General features: G+C 35.2%; 1 protein-coding gene across 18 annotated transcripts in view; it reads left to right on the top strand.

The window, feature by feature from the left end:
• PSD3 (pleckstrin and Sec7 domain containing 3) overlaps nt 1-23,576 on the top strand; it is an 810,275-nt gene that overhangs the window by 412,709 nt on the left and 373,990 nt on the right. For 15 of the 18 annotated variants that reach the window (XM_086703516.1, XM_086703515.1, XM_086703517.1 and 12 more), the window contains 4 exons: nt 14,627-14,821; nt 14,922-15,002; nt 16,979-17,091; nt 19,810-19,868. In XM_086703516.1, the coding sequence (XP_086559642.1) occupies nt 14,627-14,821; nt 14,922-15,002; nt 16,979-17,091; nt 19,810-19,868 (448 nt within the window). Of the gene's footprint in view, nt 1-6,544; nt 6,679-8,251; nt 8,745-14,626; nt 14,822-14,921; nt 15,003-16,978; nt 17,092-19,809; nt 19,869-23,576 lie in introns of those variants that run through there. The other 3 variants (XM_086703531.1, XM_086703527.1, XM_086703532.1) reach the window with 3 other exon arrangements.

The raw sequence follows: 23,576 nt of genomic DNA, 5'->3' as shown, positions 1-23,576 counted from the left end.
TCTATTAACATAAATAATTAGAAGATGGTTTAAGATCCCACTAAAAGTAATTCAGTGCTTTTTCATTTTTATTAATTTATTTATTTATAGCCATCCAGCCTCTCCATTTGTTAATAATCATCTAATATTTTTACAGCACTTTGCAGTTTACATAAAGGTTTTTTTTGCCATCCAGCTTCTCCCTTTATTAACAATTATCTCTAATATTTTTTATAACACTTTGAAATTTAAATAAAGCTTTTCTTTTTTAAAAAAATATAATTTGTTGTCAAGTTAGCTAACATACAGTGTATACAGTGTGCTCTTGGCTTTGGAAGTAGATTCCCATGATTTATCACTTACAAACAATACCCAGTTCTCATCCCAACGAGTACCCTCCTCAATGCCCATCACCCATTTCCCCCTCTCTCCCACCCCCTATCAACCCTCAGTTTATTCTCTGTATTTAAGAGTCTCTTACTGGCTTGTCTCCCTCTCTGAAACTATTTTTTCCCCTACCCTCCCCCCATGGTCTTTTGTTAAGTTTCTCAGATTCCACATATGAGTGAAAACTGCCAAGTAATATTCCATTGTATATATAAACCACATCTTTTTTATCCATTCATCAGTGATGGACATTTGGGCTCTTTCTGTAATTTGGCTATTGTTGATAGCGCTGTTATAAACATTGGGGTACATGTGCCCCTATGAATCATCACTCCTGTATCCTTTGGATAAATTCCTAGTAGTGCTATTGCTGGGTCATAGGGTAATTCCATTTTTAATTTTTTGAGGAACCTCCACACTGTTTTCCAGAGTGGCCGCACTTGTTTGCATTCCCACCAACAGTGCAAGAGGGTTCCCATTTCTCCACATCCTCGCCAACATTTGTTGTTTCCTGAGTTGTTAATTTTAGCCACTCTGGCGTGAGGTGGTATCTCAGTGTGGTTTTGATTTGTATTTCCCTGATGATGAGTGATGTTGAGGATCTTTTCATGTGTCTTTTGGCCATCTGGATGTCTTCTTTGGAAAAGTGTCCATTCATGTCTTCTGGCCATTTCTTCACCGGATTATTTGATTTTTGGGTGTTTAATTTGGTTAATTCTTTATAGATTTTGATACTAACCCTTTATCTGATATGTCATTTGCAAATGTCTTCTCCCATTCCGTCAGCTGCCTTTTAGTTTTAGTCAGTGCTTCATATTTTTAAATTAGAATTGAGCATTTTTCCCCCTCTGTGGTATGAAGGAGCAGAATATGGCACTTTAAAAACATTATTTTTTAATCATAACTTTTCCTCAATAATATAACCATAGTGATAGAAAACTGATTTTCAAGTATCAGGTAAAATTTTTAAAAATTACATAATTATGATTGAACTAACAATAAAGAATGTCTTGAGTTTTCAAATGATTATTTGGGAATTTTGCTTTTGAAATGGCTTATTTTGTTTAATAGATTGTATCACTGAATGGGCCTCTATAGAGGGAAGCACTAAGGAATAATATTATTATAAGCCTACACAAAATCAGTCACTATCATTAGTTTTCTTGTTATATGGAATTGTATGTGAGTAGTATTTGTCTGTTGTCTTTCTCTTTTTAGTTGGTAGTGATTTCAGAGAGAAAAAGCAAACATTTGCTAGTCCAAGTAAGTTTTGGCTTTCAAAAATTTGACATTCCCTTTTATAAATTTTCTTTGGAAGGATAGATTTGACCTCATTCTCTGTTATTGTAAATAATCTCCCTAAGGGTATTAAATTAAACTTTCTTGCTTATAATTGTATTGCATTAGGCAATAAGGATGCTAAATCCCAAGAGTGAGGTTACTGGGCTCTGGCAGTTTAGTTTTACATGTCTTTCTTTCTTGTATGTCACGTTACCAAGTAGTACCTCCTTCCTCCTCAGTCAAAGGAGGGTATGTTACGATGAGTTTATGATTTATTGATGTATGTATACATTCCTTTCTTTAGAGCGTTATTGCCTTTCTTTAAGTGAACATTTTTTAAGTTAGAGAATTTGAATGTGGAGAAACAAGAAGGGATGTAATATCTTGGCATGGGGGATAAGCTAGTGTTTTCTATGTAGAGATGTGAGTGTTTTGTCTAAATTCACACCATCCAGTTTCCAGCAGAGTGTGCAGTGCATAATCACAGTCATTAAAGGATATGGTCAACTTCAGACTGTCTACTTATGGATTTTACAGGGATGTGGAATACAGTTGCTCCTTTTATTTCCTTTTGTCAGGATAGAGAGTGATATGGTGTCATTAGAGATTTTTAATGCCGTATCACGGCAGTGAAGTAACATAGCCAAAAGCTGTATCTCATGAAAGATGTACACCTAGAATATACAGTGACATTTTAATAGCATTCTAGGAAAACAAGTTAGTCCATCTGTGAATGATTCACTCTTCTTTCTTGTCCACTGGAATTGGGATTCATGGATTCATTCACTGAAGCTTCTGTGCAAATACTGAACATGTAAATGTTTTTACATCATTTTTTCTCCTTATTTATCAAGCTAGACATCTGGTAATAGTTGATTTGCACATGATTCACCTCAAGTTTTTATGATGTAGTTGTATTAAAATTGACTTGTTAATATTTCTGCAAAATTACATTCTCATTTGAGAGCTGACCCTGAAAAGCTGCAGTTTAATATGGAAAATCAAAACAAAGCAAAATCTCAAAAGGCATAAAGGCAAAAAGCAAAAAAAAAAAAAAAAAAAGCAAAAAACAAACCAAAAAAACCCAACAAAATAAACCTGCACCATCTGGATCATTCCCCCAGAGGAGTTCAAGGCTCCAGAATAGTAAAGGTTTCAATTATTTATTGTAAATAAGCAAATTGGTAAATTTGATCAGTTTCTGTACCACTGCCTTGCATGTTGAGGCCCTTGTATGGAATACTGAATGCAGGACTGAGTGAAATGAATGAAGTTTAAGAAGTATTCTAAGGAGGCAGAACCTCTTGGTGACACTTATTACAATTCTTCAGTTTTAGAAACTGAATTATGTTCTCCATGCTGAACAGAGAAATAGCCATTAGGAGTTTCTATAGTTAGATTTTGTTTATGGTTCTCTTATAAAGTTCCTGAAGTCATTTATAAGTAAAATGCAGTCCCATCTAGAGAGATGTATTTTATGTAAATGTCAAAAATTTGAGGCAGTTTTCTTTAGAGATGTCAAGGATTAATTTCTACTCAGAGCTAATGAATATTTATATACAATACAAATAGCAGTTTACATTTAATAAAATACTGCCTGATGTAATTATCTCATGTGATCATCCAAATAACTAAATAATGATCTTAAGGATGTAGGGAGAAGTAGTGATGCTCTGGTGATGGCAGCTAACATTTATGGTTTACTCTGTGCCAACCATGCATCTACTCATTTAATCTTCACAACACCTTGGGGAGTTGGTATTGTTAATCTCCATTTCATAGATGAAAAAACTGAGGCTCACAGAGAATCATGAGTTTACTATCAACTCTGGTGAGTGATAGAACCATTGTTTGAACCTCGGCCATCTAACTAACTGGAGATTTTGGCAAATACTTGCTTTTAGCATCTTCTAAATAAATAATTGTTACTGACTGGCAAACTAAGCACTTGCATGTAGAATCTCATTAATAAATGAAAGGAGACCTCTTAATTCTTTTGCTGTAGTGGAATTGTGCTCAAATGAATACACTGTTAGACATATTTCTTTGTTGGCACATTTCTGGGTTTTTTGGTCAGATGAGATATTACAGCCTTTCACCAGGTAACCCCATCCACATTGATGGAGGTAACTGCTGTGCCTGTATTGAGTTCCCACAGGTAATGGATGATTGCTGTGGCTACTAGATAGGTCTGCCTGGATGTCCTATAGACACCTTATATTACTGCATCTTCAAACCAAACTCAATGCTCTTTTCTCTTTCTGTCTCTTGTTTCTGCATGTGCATGTGTGTGTGCGCTCTTGCACACATTACCTCTTCTTCCTCTTGTATTTGTTATCTTGGTTGGTGGCCAACATATTCTGCTCAGGTTCTAAGTAGAGTTAGCCTTCTGCTCTCTGAACACAACTCCATACACATTCCAAATCACTATTATGTTCTTTCATTTTACTTTCTAAATCTCATTCAGAGCAGGTGTTTTTTAATATTTGTATGAATTATCTTTCAATTTCAGGTTCTTGTCTCTTAGCCAGAGTATTTTGATAACTTTCCTAGCTGGCCTCTCTGCCTTCAGTTTTGTCTCCCTACAGTTATTCCCCCATGTTACAAAGAAAATTGATCTGATCAAAATCCATATCTCTCCATTTCCCCTCTTCAGACCTATAGTGCTTTTTCATGGGTTACAGTGGTGGCTAAAAATCCTGATATCACATCAGAATCATCTTGGAGCTTAAAAAGAAAATGCTAAGCCCCCCCTCAGGCCAACAGTCTGAAAATTCCCTGGAGTAGGGCCCAGGTACATGTCTTTTGTGAAAGTATTACATATGCCATATTCCCATATCTCCTTGGATATCTAATGGAGACCTCAAAGTTAATATGTCTAAAATGGAACTTCTTTCTCTTTTTTTTTAAATTTCATTTATTTTTTAAAATTTACATCCAAATTAGCATATAGTGCAACAATGATTTCAGGAGTAGATTCCTTAGTGCCCCTTACCCATTTAGCCCATCCCCCCCTCCTACAACCCCTCCAGTAACCCTCAGTTTGTTCTCCATATTTATGAGTCTCTTCTGTTTTGTTCCCCTCCCTGTTTTTATATTATTTTTGTTTCCCTTCCCTCATGTGGAACTTCTTTCTCTTAAACCTGTGCCAACTTTGGTCTTCCCTATGTTAATTGATGGCACCTCCACCCTTCAATTTGCTCACACTTTCCATGACCACCTTATGAGTAAAAATGGGTGCTTGGGTGGCTCAGTCTATCATCCAACTCTTGATTTCAGCTCAGGTCATGATATCACAGTTTGTGAGTTGGAGCCCCATGTCTGGCTCCTCGCTGACAGCACACAGCATGCTTGGGATTCTCTCTCTCTCTCTCTCTCTCTCTCTCTCTGCCATCCTCCTCCCCTCTCTCTCAAAATAAATAAATAAACTTAAATATATCTATATCTATATCTATATCTATATCTATATCTATATCTATATCTATATCTGTATCTATCTGTATCTATATCTATTATCTACCCCTTTCCTCAAACTAAGATTTTTCATCTCTCTTTCTTTGTTCTATTATTTTTCCATAGCAATTATTACCTTCTAACATACTATATATATATATGTAATTTTTTTCATTTATTATGTTTGTTTATTTTTATCTCCCCTGGGGTTTTCTACCATATTTGTTGAATCAGCAAAAACAAACCAGAAAATGCCTAACAGTAGCAAAATTATAGTAGTAAAGGATATAAAGTACTTGGGTACTGGAGTACTATTGTTCGTGTCCAGGTCTGTGCCTCAGTTTCCATCTGTAAAATGGGTGTACTACTGCCTACTTTATAAGGTTATTGAGGATTAGAGATGGTTTCTAGGATTACTAGACAGTTTCTAGTAAGCACTTATCTCAGTGGCTGGCACAAAGTAAGTGCTTAATCAGTGTTAGATGCTGCAAGGTGAGTGTGTACCATGGAGGTGTTGTAGCTGTTCTGAATAATTTCTCATTTACATTTTCTCCAAGATTAGATCATGTGCTACCTCTGCAGTGCCTGAAAAATAAATGTCCTGCATGATGATGGCCAAGAAGAATTCCTTTCCTTTCCTTTCCTTTCCTTTCCTTTCCTTTCCTTTCCTTTCCTTTTTTTTAACATTTATTTTTGAGAGACAGAACACAAGCAGGGGAGGAGCAGAGAGAGAGAGACACAGAATCCAAAGCAGGCTCCAGTCTCCAAGCTGTCAGCACAGAGCCTGATGCAGGGCTGGAACCCAGAAACTGTGAGATCAAGACCTAAGCTGAAGTCGGATGCTCAACTGACTGAGCCATGCAGGCACCCCTCCTTTTCTTTCTTAAAGGCAATTTAGACTTCAGGATTTTATGTATACCTTGCTTATGACTTACTTAGAACTCTTTTTGACTGACGTTCATTCTGGCCAGGAAAGCTCTGCATTTGTACCAGCTTTCCTGAGTTTGTTGGTTCCAGGCCTTTGCCATCTGTATTTTCAGCCTGAAGAATGGTGCCAGGGTCGTATTGCTCCCTCTGGCCCTTTCATTCTGCTTGCTACTGGAGTCATTTCTTTCCTCTCTTTGGGATTCTTCTGACTGGCCTTTACCCAGCTTATATAGTATAAAATTTGAACTAGGTGGCTGTTTGTTGTTGTTTGCTATGCACAATTCCCTAGATATACTTTATAAATGGAGGCAGGAAATGCTTTGACACCTTAGCCTAGTTTAGTTTTTTAATCCTAGTTATATTCAATAAAAGTTTAAAGAATTTTTAAAAATTTAAATTCAAAGTAAATATGAAATCAAGCAACATAACTGGTACCCTCTGCTGACATCAGTGCCTCTAGAACATTTCAGGATTAGTCATAATGAGTTAGAAAGTTAGTGCTACATGTCATTGATAGTATAGCATAGAGGATAGTGGGGGCAGTGGGCACAGGTAGTTGCTCAATTCTTGGATCCTTCTAACAGATGGCTACTGAATAACTTCAACCTATTCTTGTGATGGGATACAAAGTGAAATTCAAGATTGTAGTAGGTGAGAGAGATGGGACTTTTAAAAGCAGAGCTAGAATAAAGGTAATTTATCAGGCTGAGACTGCGGCAGGGGTGAGTTGGAGTAGGATTCTTGAAAAAGTTATTTCACCTGGGCTCTTGTAGAATCAGTAAGAATTTGCAGAATGGGGCACCCCAGAATTTTAGGGTAGGATAACAAGAAGGCACAGCTAATATTCCTGTGTGGCCCAAGCATGAAGAAAATGGTAGATCATAAATCTAAATAAGCAGTTGGGGGTCAGCTTGTGAGTGTTCTTATCTTGTTATGGAACCAGGCTGGATTGCTGGCAGAAAAATCAAGCAGCACTTGGAGATCTTGGTGAATCAGAGTTTTATTTTACACCAGCAGGCTCAGAGGAGATCCCTCTCCAGAGGTCTAAGTCCCGAACACAAAAATGGGGGACAATTTATCGTTTGTTACTTCCGCATTATGCATTAGTAGTAATTTGGCACACAGGGCAAACAGGGTAGGAAGAAGAACCTGGAAGAGGAGTCTCTAAGCTAGAGACTAGAGCTTATGTTAGTCCCGTCAACCATCTTATGGTGCATAACTTTACTTATTTTCCCAACAATCTGACATGCTACAGAATATAGATTTTTATCTTGTGTAGGATTTTTATTTTATTTTTTTTTTAATTTTTTTTTTCAACGTTTATTTATTTTTGGGACAGAGAGAGACAGAGCATGAATGGGGGAGGGGCAGAGAGAGGGAGACACAGAATCGGAAACAGGCTCCAGGCTCCGAGCCATCAGCCCAGAGCCCGACGCGGGGCTCGAACTCACGGACCGCGAGATCGTGACCTGGCTGAAGTCGGACGCTTAACCGACTGCGCCACCCAGGCGCCCCTCTTGTGTAGGATTTTTATAAAGGAGACATATTATTACAGCTTTGGTGGCAGTATGCAGGCTGGTAAAGTATGCAGAGAAAAGAGGGTTTTCCTTTTGCATTTAGATTAGAGAAGATCAGTAGATCATAGGAAACTGAGAGAAGGTCTTGATGAATCTGTAGAACAATAGAATAAAAATTAAATCACATAAGTAAGTCAAAATATTCTCATAAGGAATCTGATTGTGAAACACATTACCAGTTGACAGAGAACACCATTATTGGAAGTCTTCAAATAATTTTAGAACAAACATTTTAGAAGATAGCATTACTAGGTAAATCTAGGTAAAATATAGGATGGCCAGTTAAATTTGAATTTCAGATAAACATTCAATGATATTTTTAGGTCCCCTGTGATGTCCCTGTATGTCCCATGCAGTATTTGAGATACACTAAAAAACTATTTTTTTGTTTTATGAAAATCAGATTTAAGTGGGTTTTGTTTTTGTTTTTTTTGTTTTGTTTTGTTTTGTTTTTTAGGAAATGAAGCAATCATAGTATGATAAAAAGGTTATGAGAATGCCTGGTGATCAGACTCAATGATCTGATCATTCTTTTGATGATACCACATTTGTTTGGAGGTATGAGGTACAGGCCCCAGTGAAGCATTTTCTAGAACACAGTGAGAACCTTTGGGGACGTTTTTTCTACATTTAAGTGACTATTAGGGATTTCACCTTATGAGATTATAAAGTTACTTGATCAAGAAGAAAAAAGAAGCTAGCAAGAAAAGGAAAATTCAAACTACTGAAAGCATCTAATATTCAACAGACTAGATGGACAATGTCTTCTTTATTCTAGGAAAAAAAATGGGGTGTTATTCCTGCTGAGAGGCATCATCCAGTTTGCTTTACCAAGTATGAACAAGGCTGGGCTGCCGTTGTTGTTTCTGCTCTTGATATATAGTGGCCCCTGTGTTCTGGTTCCTGTTTTTATTGGGGTTGTAAAATCATTACACAAACCCCAACAGCAAGCACTCTGCCAAGAAGATGAGGTCATAATAATATGACCTCATAGGGAGCTAGTTCCTTAGAAGCCCTAGTGGACCAGCAGACACTGGAATTGTGGAGCAAAGAGTGCTGGGAAGGGGCTTATAAGATTAAGTATGGCCCAGGCATGCTAGGCTCTGGGATGGGTTCTTTTTGGTGTCTGTCTGATTGCTGGTGAGTATGTATTGCCATTGTATTGCTAGGCTTCTGACTTAAAAGAAACAGTCTCTGTTCTTGTTCAAATAATCTCATAAATTGTGAAATGGGGCAGAATGAAACCACCTAGGAATGGAGGTATTTATCTTCACTTTATTCCTCATTTCGTTTTTACTAAAGGTTTTTTCAGGAAGATCCAGAAAAGTCTGATTTGTACAGATTTGAAAATTACCTCCTTTTGTGAATGTGGGGAAAATGAGGTGAAATAGACTGGGGCAGGCAAGAGAGCAGAAAGAGGAAGCAAACATGAGGAATGAAAAATAAGAAATAGGAATGACTTTGACCACTACATTTTAAAAAATATATGTTCATTGGGATAAGTCTCTTATATCTGAAGAAAATCTTTCTAGTACTGTACATGTAGTATAATTATACTCTTTACATAGAGTGATTAAATATATGCCATGAATTTGTCATGGAAAAAAATAAGTAGCAGTTTAATTGAAAAGAAAATTCTTTGACACTTGTTTCTTTTTTTCACGTGATAGCTAATATATAGAGTAAGAGAATGCATGAGAACACAACTCCAGGGATTTTCTTTTATAATTATAAAAAAATTACTTGATTGAAACTAAAAAAGTTCTTAGAATAAATATTTTACATTTCTACCACTTATATGGGAAAACACAAAATGTAAGTTGCCCTTTAAAAGAATTTTCTAATATGAGTTTACTGATTATAGGTTTGCTGTATATAATTAAACATTCAGCTTTCTGATAGGATAAATTTTATAAAAGTGGGTGGTAACTCTGTAGAGGAAGGTTTAGGATGAAAAAATACTTAAATGTACTTGCATGAGGATTTCATCATAATGTAGCAGTTTATTTTAATTGGCATCTACTTCTGTTGGAAAACTGTTTAAGGTGGCTAATTGTTTAAAGAAGCATTATCAAACATTTAGTTTGCCTAGAGCAATTCCAGTTTGTGTGTTGTCCTGGCATTGACTGTGGTTTAACATTTTAGTTTGACTTTAAAAAATGAAGTCAATCTGGGTTTGATAAGCTTCCGCTTGGTACTTGTAGCTTCTCTGCAGTTTCCTCTGGAATGTGTGAAGTTGAAATGTGCATTGAACAGAATTTCTGATGAGTTTTTGGGGTGATGGTGGGGTTTGTGGGGTTCGTAACTGATGGCCAAGAAAGAATTCTTGAAGACGTCTTTGGTGCAAAAAAGGTAATTTAATTAAAGTAAGGGACAGGACCCCTGGGCAGGAAGAGCTTCCAGGGACCATGAGGACAGACTGGTTATATACTTGGGAGTTGAGGGAAGGTAAAAATCAAGTGGAAGTTTCCAAGAGCTTTTCATATTAAAGAAGCCTCACAGGGTACTGGAGGCCTCGCTATTGGCAAGTTAAGGTTGTTTTTCCCTCAACAAAGCATTAACAATAAGACGTTGGGAGCTCCTGGAGAAATGTTTTACTCTGCTAGCCTCAAGTAGTTGTCAGTGGGCTTCAGGTTATAAGGAAATTTAATTTTATCTGCCATTTCCTTCTGCCTTTGTTTCCCACATCACTATGGAGAAGTGATGTTGGGGCTCCAGGAAACTGAGTGAATCTATAGGTTTCTGGAGATTAGGCTGTTGATAAGACTGACTTTTTCTTGTAATTTACTAAGATATTTGTAAATTGATGGAGACCCATGTCCTGCATGACTGTGATCTCTATCAGTTAACCATTTACTTTTCCCCTTTTCCTTTGTTCTTGGGCAGCCAGGAGTGCCTAAGGAATAGTAAACATACCCCACCTGGGAGTAGGGAGTATTTGGGACTGTCAGTTTGCCTTATGCTCCCTCATCATTTTCACATAGTTGAGTCTAAAAGACAAAGTGGGATAACCTCTCTCTTTATCCCTCCCCATGTCACTGACTTTCAAGGACAGCATGTGGAAGACTTGCTGATAAGGGAGCTTGGAGAGGAGTTGCAAGGGGCATTGAATTCCCTCAGGTCTGTCAGTGGTTAGGGAGGTCTGGGACTGCACAGCCATTAGGAGCTACTTGGTGTGCAGTGGCTGGAACTGCCTTTGAGTGATAGTGAACATGAATCTGCGAGGCTGCCACTTAGCTAGTTGGTAGTAGGAAATGGGATATTGTAAGTTAGGTAGAATAAGTGACAAAAATAGAGATTGAGCAATTTTGCTTAAAAATCTATTCATTTTTGCTATAATGATTTTTGTCATTTATTGTATGCTGTAAGTTTACAACTAATTTTTTATTGGCAATGACTCTTTCAAACTTCATAACAATTATAATTACATATTTAATGATTTTATTATCCCTGTTCCTTCTTCAGAGTGTCCTGATTTAGACAATAAATGGTTACTTATAATTCAGGCTAAGTTAAAGAACTATGGGATAGAGCAAAAACACACAAAATTAGGCCTGTGAGCCTGTTCAGCCTAGCCTAGAATGGCTTTTAAGTTTTGAAAGGTTGAAGAAAAAAAAGAAAAAAACAACAAAAAGAAAGAAGCATGTATGACAGAGACGTTATGAGGCCTTGTCTGAAATATTTACTGTCTGGTTCATTACAGAAAAATTCTGACTGTGTCAGGTTTAGGGTCTGTGGTAAGTACATTGGAAGGCTACGTAAGCATAGTTGTTTATCATGAACACATCTTTGCCTATTTTCCAAGTTAAAGTGAGGATTTGGAAGTTACTATATTCTTGTTGGTTTAGTGTTGCTATACAAATGCATTATGTAGCATTCTATAGCCAGGTTCTAATTTGTGACCCCTTTCTAGAGCAGAGGTTCTTACAGTGTGGTCAGTGGGGCTTATTGTGACTCTTTCAGGAGGTTAATGAGGTCAAAGCTATTTTATAATAGGAGTACAGCATTATTTTCCTTTTTCACTGTATTGATATTTACACTGATGGTACGAAAACAATGGAGGGGGCTTTAGCACAAATCAAGGTGTAGCAGTGAGTCACACACAGAGAGTCGGGACACCCAGGCTTTTCTTTCTAGGAAGCAGCTTTATTGATGCCAGCACGGGCTCAATGGGCTAAGACCCAAAAGGCTGAGCCCCAAATGCAGTGGGGGGTTGCTTTTTGTACAAGTTTTGCTCCTTTCTTTCCCATATATGGTAAAATACAGTCTGCATGGGCGGTCTATGTTACAGAGTCTTGAGGAATGTCACCCCCACACACACATAGCCAGGTTGCCTTTCCTAGTCTTGAGGTTTTCACCACATTCCTTAGGGAGGGCCTCTAACACAAAGGTAGTGGCACCAAACTTTCCAAGTTGTTATTATATTCTTCATTACCATGTACTCAAAGAAACAAAACTCACCTAAAAATTCCTTTATAAAGCAGTACAAAATAATTACATTTTAACCATTTTGTACATAACTTTTTTGTTTGTTTCAAGTTTTTATTTAAATTCTAGTTAACACATAGTATAGTAATGGTTTCAGGAGTAGAACTTAGTGATTAATCACTTACATATAACACCCAGTGCTCATCCCAAGTGCCCTCCTTAATCCCCATCACCTAAGGCCATCCCCCTATCTGCCTCCCTTACAGCAACCCTCAGTTTGTTCTCTATAGTTAAGAATTTGTTTTTTGGTTTGCCTCCCTCTCTTTTTTTTCTTTTATGTTCATCTATTTTGTTTCTTAAATTCCACGTATGAGTGAAATCTTACGGGATTTGTCTTTCTCAGACTGACTTATTTCACTTTAGCATAATACACTCCATCCATACCATTGCATACAGCAAGGTTTCATTCTTTTTGATGGCTGAGTAATATTCCACTCTATATACATACCACATCTTATTTATCCATTCATCAGTCAATGGACATTTGGGCTCGTTCCATAATTTGGCTGTTGATAATGTTGCTATAAACACTGGATGCATGTGACCTATCAAATCAGTATTTTTTTTATCCTTTGGGTAAGTACCTAGTAGTGCAATTGATGGGTTGTAGTTTAGTTCTATTTTTTCCAGAGTGGCCGCACGAATTTGCATTCCCACCAACAGTACAAGAGGGTTCCCCTTGCCCCATATCTTTGTCAACATCTCTTGTTTCCTGTGATGTTAATTTTAGCCATTCCTTTTTATTTTCACATGTGATGAAATGGAAAATATGCATAAAGCACTTCTCCTGATGGTTTTCCTTCGGACAGCCTTACATGTAATTAAGTTGTGAGTTACAAACTAGTTGCTTTTTGTGAAATGCCAGTTTTCCTTCAAAGTGTAACTGAAAAACTATGATTATTGGCAAACATTTTCTCAAAAATTGATAGAGTGAGTCTATTAATACTTTAAGAAAACTACTGACTATATTTGTTGCCAACAGTACAATTTGAGCTTTCAATCAAAAATTAGAATTTTGAAATATTTCTGTCTGCCACCAAAACTTTGATATCTTTTCAATACTTGAAGACTTCTCTGAAGATAATCATGGCATTTAATAAATGTAACTTTTAAAAGTATTATATAGTGAAATGTGTAACATATTTTGCAAATGACCAATGTATGATTCAGAATCATGCCTGGGTAAAAGATCCATTTAAAGTGTAAGACAGGGGCACCTGGCTGGCTCAGTCACTGGAGCATGTGACTTTTGATCTTGGAGTCATGAGTTTGAGCCCCATGTTGAGTGTAGAGATTACTTAAAAATAAAATCTTAAGAAAAAGTAAAGTGTAAGACAAATTTTAATGTGAGTACAAAAGGTTAATTGATACTTTATTGCAACTAACATTTAAGAAACTATCCCTTGTTTTATTTTGGTGTCCTATAAAAAAAAAAGAATATAATTATCTGTAAAAGATTAAAATACTTCTTATTTTTCTAACTAATAAGCTGGATTTTCTTTCTTTTTTTTTTTTAAGGTTTATTTATTTATTTTGAGAGAGAGTCAGCATGAGAGAGCAGGGGAGGGGCAGAGAGAGAGAGGGAGAGGGAGAGAGAGAGAGAGAATCTCAAGCAGGCTCTACACTGCCAGCACAGAGCCCAGTGCAGGGCTTAATATCATGAACCAGGAGATCATGACCTAAGCCAAAATCCAGAGTTGGATGCTTAACCAACTGAGCCACCCAGGTATCCCTGGATTTTCTTAATATATTTCAACCAAAACAATATTATTGTTTACAAATTAAATATAGAAGTGGCAGTGAGAATCCAGCTGTCTTCTAGTAAGCCAACTATGAAAGAAATATGTAAAAAATGGAAATAATTATTGCTTTTCTCATTAAATTTAATGTTATTATTTTGGAAAATTATTTTTAATAAAATATTTATATCATTGAAATGGGTTTATTATTTTTTTTACTTTTTTTTTAATGTTTATTTATTTTGACAGAGAGAGAGAGAGAGAGAGCGCGCGCGCGCATGAGTGGGGTAGGGGCAGAGAGCGAGGCAGACACAGAATCTGAAGCAGGCTCCAGGCTCTGAGCTGCCAACACAGAGCCCAACGTGGGGCTCGAACTCACAGACCATGAGATCATGACCTGAGTCGAAGTCAGATGCTCAACCGACTGAGCCACCCAGGCATGACATGAAATGGGTTTATTATTTTTAAGTGAATTAATATTTGAAAATTTTCTTTTTTAATTACTTATACAGTGGATATCAATAGATACAACTCACAGAAACATGAAGGTAACTAGAGTCCTCTGTATTTTTAAAAATGTAAAGGTCCTAACTGCTCATAAGGGGTTTAAGCAATCACTTCTTCAGTACATTGAAATATATTGCTGTAAATAGTTTTATGAATAATTAAGCCTAAAACTATCCCATTTAAAAGTTTTTCATTTATTGCTACAATATGATAATTTCATCAGCTGTTTTCCTTTTTTTGTCACATAAGAAAAATCTTTTTAATTTTTTTCTTTATCAATTCTCACAGCAATGCTGGGGTAAAAACAGCACTACTAGAGACTCATTCTGAGATGGGAAGCACTGAAATTCTGGAAAAGGAGACCTCAGAAAGTCTCAGTAATGGTACCAGCAGCAACATAGAAGCAGCCAAAAGGTTGGCCAAACGCCTTTATCAACTAGACAGATTCAAAAGATCGGATGTCGCAAAGCACCTAGGCAAGAAGTACGTTCTGTACCAAGGCTGGTGTCTGAATGTGTCCGTGTGTGTTGTCTTGTTTAATAGCTTCAACTTTAATAACAGAGTCTATCCTGTTTTCTTATAGCAATGAATTTAGCAAACTAGTTGCAGAAGAATATCTGAAGTTTTTTGATTTTACAGGAATGACACTGGATCAGTCTCTCAGGTATGATTAAATATCACTTCTGTTCTTTTTTGCCTCCAAAAATTAATTCTGAGAAGAGAAGTAATGCTGAAGCTAAAGTGTGATTTTTAATTTTTTTAAAACCCATAGTGACTTTGTAATCTTAGCTCAGATTATTCTATAGTTATTAAACATAGCAGAAAGAAAAATATATTGTTTTTATGAAATCATATATGAACTCATATTTTGCATCTAGCAGATGATGTGGTAAAGAGTAGTGACAAAGTAAGTCTCAAGGAGGAGTAGAATCTGTGGGAACTTGGTTTTTGAATGATCAATTTAAAAAAAGGCAGTTTTACAGGCTGTAGAACTATACATTTTTTTCCCTAAGCATTTGTTTACAATAGCCAAGTAGCCTTTTAAGGTGATACTTTGGTATTAACTCATGAATGGAATAAAAACGACTATCCACATAATAATCAGAAAATATCTGCAAAACTGTTTCAGCACTTTTTGCTGATCCTTTCAAAATAGTGTCATAAACACACTGATCCTCACTTTTCACACCACTATTGTATTGTAAATTTCTAAGAGCCACTGCTAAAAGTAAAACTTAGTCAGCATTTACTCTTATAAACTTTTTAACATGTCAGAGGTTGGAGGAATTCTGAGATCATCTGTGTAACCCTCTAGTTTTATAAATCAGGAAACTGTGCCTTGGGAGGTGAAGTGAGGATGTTTGGATTAGAATGCACAACAGTGACTTATTCTGTGGCACTTTGCATGAATCAATGGCACTCATAGGTTTTTCCACTGAAAACAAATAAAGGCAGAGGAAAGATCTATATTTATGCTTTACTTTCTGATGTGGTTTATAAAAGTTATGAAAAATTAAAGTTTGGTCAGTGTAATTTAGATTTAACAAACTAAGACAGCAACATTTTCATCATAGAAATAAGGTTTTATGTATGTTTCCACAGTAAGACTTTTTAGAACATTTTAAAGGATTTTTTTTTCTATTCATCTCATACTTAGGGAAGTGCTTTGTCTAGTGAGGGTCATCTGAGTTTATCCATAATAGACAGTACTCTTAGTGACTCAGATTTAGATTGGTGTGTAGTTCTGGGCATATTTTTATTTTTCAAAGAATTTTTATACATACATTAATTTATTCCTAACCCAAGAAATAATTTATAGTTTTAGCTCCCAATTTCCTTCCCATATAAAAGGTAATAATATAATATGATAATAGGCAAAATAAAATAAGAGAAATCTACTATACACAAAATAATATAATTGTAATTTTAACAATGTGTCAATGACAAGTATAATCATATAGCAAAATGATAAACTGTGATCCATGTACAGTTTTAAAACATAGCCTTCATGGTTGTAGGTTCAGCCTTAAGTGTTCTTTGGTTTTTATCTGACTGATCTTTTAAATGGCTATTTGTCATTTAGTCATGGGAAGTTACCACCTTCCCAAGGTGGTATTGTTATTGCCTTGTCCATCTTTATATTGACATTTTATAGAATAAAATAAATTTATATTGAATGGCTATATAGTAAGTGATTTTATAAAAGAATAACTGTAGAATATCTTCATATAATTAATTTCTCTTTATTTGTATACTTATTTGAGACAGAGAGAGAGCTAGCAGGGGAGGGTCAGAGAGAGAATCCCAAGCAGGCTCTGTGCTATCAGTGCAGAGCCCGGTGTGGGGTTCAGTGTTACGGATCATGAGATCATTACTTGAGCTGAAATCAAGAAATGGACACTTAACAGACTAAGCCACCCAGGCACCCCAAATTAATTTCTTATTATATACGAATTAATTTTATTTTAATTTTTTAAAATGTTTATTTTTGAGATAATAAACTCAAAATAAGAGACAGTTGGATGCTTAACCAACTGAGCCACCCAGGCACCCCTATATGAAGTAATTTTAATTGTCAAACATAAAGAGTATGGTAATGTTTTCTAAAGTTTCACTTTTTTCCCCCTAATTCTTTTTTAGGTATTTCTTTAAAGCATTTTCTCTTGTGGGAGAAACTCAAGAACGAGAGAGAGTTTTAATACATTTCTCCAATAGATATTTTTACTGTAACCCAGACACTATTGCTTCACAAGGTAATCTGATGGAAATGTTTGTATTTCAAAAAACAAGGGCTATTTTTCTCATTATTAAAGTTATATTTTATTGTGGAAAATATGGAAGATTATACAGAAGAAAATGAAAATCATCTAGTTATCTAGAGATAACTATTATTAACTGCTTGATCTATTTCCTTCCAGTCAGTTTGTGAAATATTTAATGTCAAATTGGAATCATTACAGAGTTTTGTTTCCTGTTGTCCTTCGTTTTCATTTGAGCGTTTTCTCATGTCATTAAATATTCTTTAAAAAGCATGATATGTAATGACTGCATGATATTCCTTATTCTTCTTTTAATTAATTTTTACTTAGTTTTCCAGTTCCATACTATGACAGGATGCTTTAAGTTGCTCATGCTGTCACTCTGAGATTTTACATGCAAAGCACATTTTAATGAAATGCTAGTTTTCTTATTTCTTCTTCCTATACATCTGACCCTAAACCCCTTGCATGTATGCTTATTAATTTTGTGGTTACTTCTGGAAACGTTTACAAATCTCACTGGAGTTTGTGGTGTGTCTCCAGTGCTTTGGTTTGATATTCATTGTAACAACACTGACCACTGAATTTGATTTATGATTTTAATGAACTATGAGTTTATGTTTATTGTACTAATTTTAAAAAGCAAGTTTAAGCAATTTAATTGTTGATGTATCCTATCAAGAGAGGTTTTTCCTCCATGTCAACTCCTGCAATAAAGCAAAGTTTTCATGATTTGAGGTCAGGTGCTTTCATTTGCAATTGGAGAATCTTTCATAAACACAGATTCTGGAAGAGATCACTAGGACTAGATGCATTAGAAATGGCAGTTATCTTTGAGCTTCAGTATTGCCAGTTAAGTGTACATGATATTGACTAAAGTGATTATTCCCCAGGTCTCTGGTCTCCACCCTCCAGGCTATAGCTAAATTAACTAACCATCTGATCATTAAAGTCACATTCTTCTCTGTAAAATGGGAACTTAATTTCCTTTAGTCCTTTCTTTGATTATAGTTAGGCCTATTGTAATCACGGAGTAGAGAATGAAAGGGATAAAAAGGGAGTTGTTTCTATTAAAACCTTCTTCATATCTAATAAGATGTTAGCAGTCCTTAGTGAAAGAAGGAATATGGATGTGTACCCTCAACTGATAGGGATATTTTAGAGTTGGCTGCTGAGTTTTCTAGATGCTTTTAAGGAATTTGTTTTAATGTATTTAAAATTTAATAATAAGCTGGAAGTGGAATGAATATACTTTTGGGCATTTGGTAACATCTCCTTAGAGGCATTAATAACAGAAATCACCTACTATCCTCAAAGGCATACTTTGAAAAATAAGCTTTTTGTTTTTTAAGATTTTTTAAAAGTTTATTTATTTTGAAAGAGAGAGGGAGAGAGAGAGGATCCTAAGCAAGCTCCACACTGTCAGCACAGAGCCTAATGCCTGGCCGAACTCATAAACTGTGAGATCATGACCTGAGCCTAAGTTAAGAGTCAGACATTTAACTGACTGATCCACCCAGGTGCCCCCAAATAAGCTTTCTTTCATTCATGAATTCAGTAATTAGAAAGGCCTTTCTGTACATTTGGCATTCATTAGTAAGATTTTTCTGCATCTGCAACTGCTATGGACAGCTATACTTGGATTGAGAATTGCAAGAAAAGAATGAGAAGTATTTCTAAGGTTTGGAAATGAGAAGCTTAATTCTTATTGCCTTTTCTTTTCCTCTATAAAGTAAGAAGAGAGAGCAATGTTTCCATCTAAGTGTGAAATGATCCTTCTGGTTTGAACAACATTTTTTTTGAATATTTAATTTTTTAATATTTTCAGATTATTCCAATATTTTACTTTTGTCTGATCCATAGTATCCTGTGCCAGTAGCCTACATGTTGCCTTTAAAGAATTGTCACAAAAAAGGATAACTATTCCTCTTTTTTAGCCAGAGAACTAATACCCAGACAGTACAATGAAAGACCCAAATCTTGGTTTCCTTTAACTTTTGCTTCTTTCTTAATTTACTTTCCTCTCAGAAAGTTAAAAAAGAAGGAATAGTAGAAAATGGTTTATTTTATTTTCTGTATCTTGTGTTTCAAAAAATTAAGAAAATATAAATAAAAATATAAAAATTATCTCACTATCCGGAGACAATAATCTTTTAATATTGTTATGTATTATTCTAGATATATTTATATTTAAATGGAACTATACTGCATTTAGTGCATTTTTCATGTAATAATTTACTATGAAATATTTTTCTATTTAAACATGTATACTTGGACAACATTTTTAATGACTTAAACATAACAGTTGTATTTTTGGAGGGTTTTATTTACTTGTTCCCCATTGTAAGCAATGTTTCTTTGGATATCCTTGTATTTTGTATAGATCCTTATTTCCTTAGTGTAAAGCCCTGTAAGTGGATTTACTGTGTCAAAAGTAAAAGATTACTGTTTCAAAGCTTACAATGTGTACTGTCAAATTCCCCTCCAGAGAGGTAAGAATAATATACTTTACCAGCAGTAAGTCCAACTTTGTCACTGAAGTCCCTTTAGTAATTTATTTTTATCTATTTTTTTGTCTCCCCAAATATGATGAATTGTGCCTAGCCACATTATTGTGTTTTCATAGGTTCTTAGTGTATGCTATTTAATGATAATAACAAGGCCAACAGGAAATAGTGAATTAATGCTTTCTTTCCTTGTCTTTCCCCTTAGATGGAGTCCATTGCCTCACCTGTGCAATGATGCTTCTTAACACAGATCTCCATGGCCATGTAAGTGTAGGTGTGTGAAGATGTCTTACACAAATTAAAATGTCTTGGGCTTATCTTTGCTTTTGTGTTCATACATATTTATTATCTGCTGCCCTTTCTCTCATTCTCTACTTGACAGCTAGGTAAACATAAATCTTTGGAAGAAGAAATAACTTACTTTACATGCTAGCACAGAGCTTAGTTTTAAGTGAATATGATATCATGTACATGTCTGGAGTTGTTTTGTCTGTAATGTGTGTGTTCTGTATCTTCTTTCTCCAGTAGATGGCAGAGGCTGAGCTTTTACTTTGTTGTTTTTGTTTTTGTTTTATTTTGTTTTTGGTTAGCTATTAGAGTTGATATCTGATGGAAAGGAGATATAAGTTAGATCTGAAAATGTTGACTGTGTTTTCACCAAATACAGTAGTGAGTCATAAGAACTCAGCCTTTTCTACATTTCTCAGCTCACCTGGTCTTTTACCAGTTAAAGTATCAAAATGATATAATTACTTTCTCTTCTTGTATTTAAGATGTAGAATAAACTTAAATTTATAGTTATTATACAAGCTTTCCTTTTGTAGATGTGGAATTTTAGCATTTACTTAAACTATTTATATTAGAGAAAATAAGAATGTTTTAGCTTATTATAGGCCAATATATACTTATTTAGCGCAAAAACTTTTTCATACCCTCCAGTCCATTTATTTTGGAGAGAAAACCAGGTTTCTTGTAAAGAATCTAAATCATCCCTTGATTTGCTATATGATTTATCTTACAATTAAAAGAACTAAAACTCAGTTATCAGTCCAATTTCGTTCTCCTATTTCAAAAGGCCACATAATTTCCTTAAGGCAAAATGGAGCTCTATGGGACCATTAAGATGGACTGAAGGGAAAGAAGTGTTCTACCCTCAGAAGACTGAAGAGGAGATGTAGTTAGTGACAGTTTAACGCTGCCTTCACAAATCTCATGATACTCAACCAAGAAATTCCTTTTGCAGTTTGCATCAGGTGAATTTAGAATAACTTAGTGACTTGTTGATATGCATAACATGTGTCCAGAGATGATAGAGATTAAGAATGTAGATTTTTTTCAGGGGACATTTTGGAGTAATAGCGCTGTAATACATCTTATGGAAATGAAGGTACTAGTGAGCCTTGAAATGAGGATCAGAATCTAAACTCATCCAGCTTGCCAAGGGGAGGATGAATCAGTGGATAGTCCTGAGCTCTGCTTTTCTCTTACCAGTGAAGCAAGTTTTCCCTGCTTTCCTCTTTCCCTGTCTTGTGATAACAGTTGCAATTCTGTCCCCTTCTTTTCTTCACACTAAATTTCTCAACCTTTCAGCTGAAAGAGACAATTTTGAGTGCTCTTGTCCACATATAACTTTGGTCTAAATCAGAGAGTCCCAGCATGAGGGATCTTCTTCACATGAGTTATTTTGAGGTCCCATCCATATATGATGGTTGTACATTTAGTGTCTGTTTACTGAGAAAATGTGTAATGAAAAAAAAAAGAATCAATTCTTATTTAAAGGTTGAGGATCTCATAGAACTTCTGTGGAAGTTGTTAGATGCGAGATTGGTTTCTATTAAAAGGTAAATTACCTTTTAAAAAGCTAATATTGCTTTAATAATACTTTCAAATAAATATGTAACTTATTAATCACAATAATTTGAAACAGGAGGAGATAAAGGTGTGAGGTTTATTATTTATTCAGATAAGTCAGCATGCTTGATATCCAACTAGGCATGGGCACCTCAGTGTCTTTAGCCCATAGGTTCAGAACCACAGATCTTGGATTTGCTCTTGCTCTGTCTTCATACCTCCTTCGAATATTTGAAAAGAGATTAAATGAAGCATCATACTTCTTTTTGGCAACTAGAATGTAAGAGTTTATCAGTAAGAGACAGCAAACAAATGAATAGTTTATTATTAGCTTGAGTTATGCCAGTCATACATAATTAATATTTGGCTGTGGTGGCAGAATTACATATAAGAGGGAGAATATTATAAGTACAAGTAAATCTCTGTATATCATCAAAATCATGTATTTAATGATTATTAGTTCTTAGCTTTGTTTTTGAAAATGTATGCTTTATACTTAGGGTTGTCTGTTGTTTAGGTTTTGTATACTAGAGTTTTTTTAATCCTTATTTACAATGCATGCTGTTAAAAGTCTGTTAAAATAGATAGTTGTTATCATGAGAACTAACCATATGGAAATGTGTTTCTCTTATCTTCAAACTATGGATTCATTTAAAAAATAAATTTTCCTTCTAGGTGGTAAGTTTTTATCCATAATTCTGGATGTAGCTTCTCTTGCATCATGGTTGCCTGATTTTTTGTTATCATGTTTGTTTGACTTATTAGCATGGCCCCTTTGAAGGTGAACCATTCAAAATATAAAGTGGTTCATTTCTAACCTTTTCCCCTTTTCACCTTCCTAGGCTGTACTGCCTAGGCCATTACCTCTCATTACTCAATCCAATGTCAGAATAATCCTCTTGGGGAGTAAACTAATAAACCATTTTCTTTTTCTTTTATACCATTGTGCCATGATAGCATGACCTTTTTAAGAAGTACCAAGATAAGCGTGTTCTCATACTTTCAGTGGGGGAGGCATACCTTGGGAATTCTTTTGGCTTTACTTTGTGAATCTTTCTTGTGGCTTTATTTACTCTAAGGAATGATACATTGAAAATGCACTGATATGGGCCTTTGTTCTGCTAACTTTCTTACTAATAAAACAATGGAATGTATACTAATGTAATAAATCTAATATAGTGTTACATGTTGGAATTTCTTTCTTTCTTTTTCTAATTTATTTGATCATTCAACAAACTCTTTTAGTGTCTCTACTCTATCCAAGTTCTGTGCCGTTTGGGTAAGGATGGGAAATGAATGAGATGTTCATGGAAGTCAAATCTCATTTCTGGAGTGTTGGCTAGGCTAACTTCCATTAATCCGTTAAACTGAAGAATGGTAGCAGGTAACTGAGGTGCTAAGGTGGAAAAGCACTGGAGAGCTATTTAATTTTAATTATAGCTAATTTAATCACTGGATTATTGAACTTCACTAATAAGTACGCTAGGAAAAAAAAATCTAAGGCGTATGCAATATTTTGGGGAGAAATTCATTCAGATGTTATAATTTAATTGGAACTAAAAATGCTGATTCCCTTTTGCGTCTATTTTTTTAAAAATATGAATGATGTATCATTATTTTAGCAATAGTATTGACTGGCTTTTATTTGTCTGCATGTGGCTTATTCTTTTAGATAAATATGTTATAATTGTGGTCACATGATTAATTTGCTAAGTAATCTTTTTAAAATGCCTCCATCTATGAAATATATATGTAAATTAAACTTTTGCACATACAGATAAATTTCTATTAAAACAAACTCTAGAGTGTGGTTTTCTCTTGCTATACTGAAACTAAGTTGTATTACATGTTGTTTGAACTATGAACATGGAAAGAGTTGAAAATATGAAAATCTTTTTCTTTTTAAAGCCTTGTATTTTATTGGAAATAGTTTGAGCAAAAGTATTTTGTCATGTTAGAATAAATTCAGGCCTATTTATTTTCTGGACTAATCTTCAAATGTGCTTTTGGTACTTCCATCATAGTTGAGATTCAGCCCTCTGGCAGGATTATCACTGGGGGTAAAGGCAGGTGGCAGGGACAGGACAATAGGCAGGAACTTCTCACCAGGGCAGGACTCTG

This window comes from Puma concolor, chromosome B1, assembly GCF_028749965.1.
Source record: "Puma concolor isolate L17-30 chromosome B1, mPumCon1.1.hap2, whole genome shotgun sequence".
Taxonomy (NCBI): Eukaryota; Metazoa; Chordata; class Mammalia; order Carnivora; family Felidae; genus Puma; species Puma concolor.
Note: the sequence above shows the minus strand (reverse complement) of the source record. Positions and strands in the feature narration are given on the sequence as shown.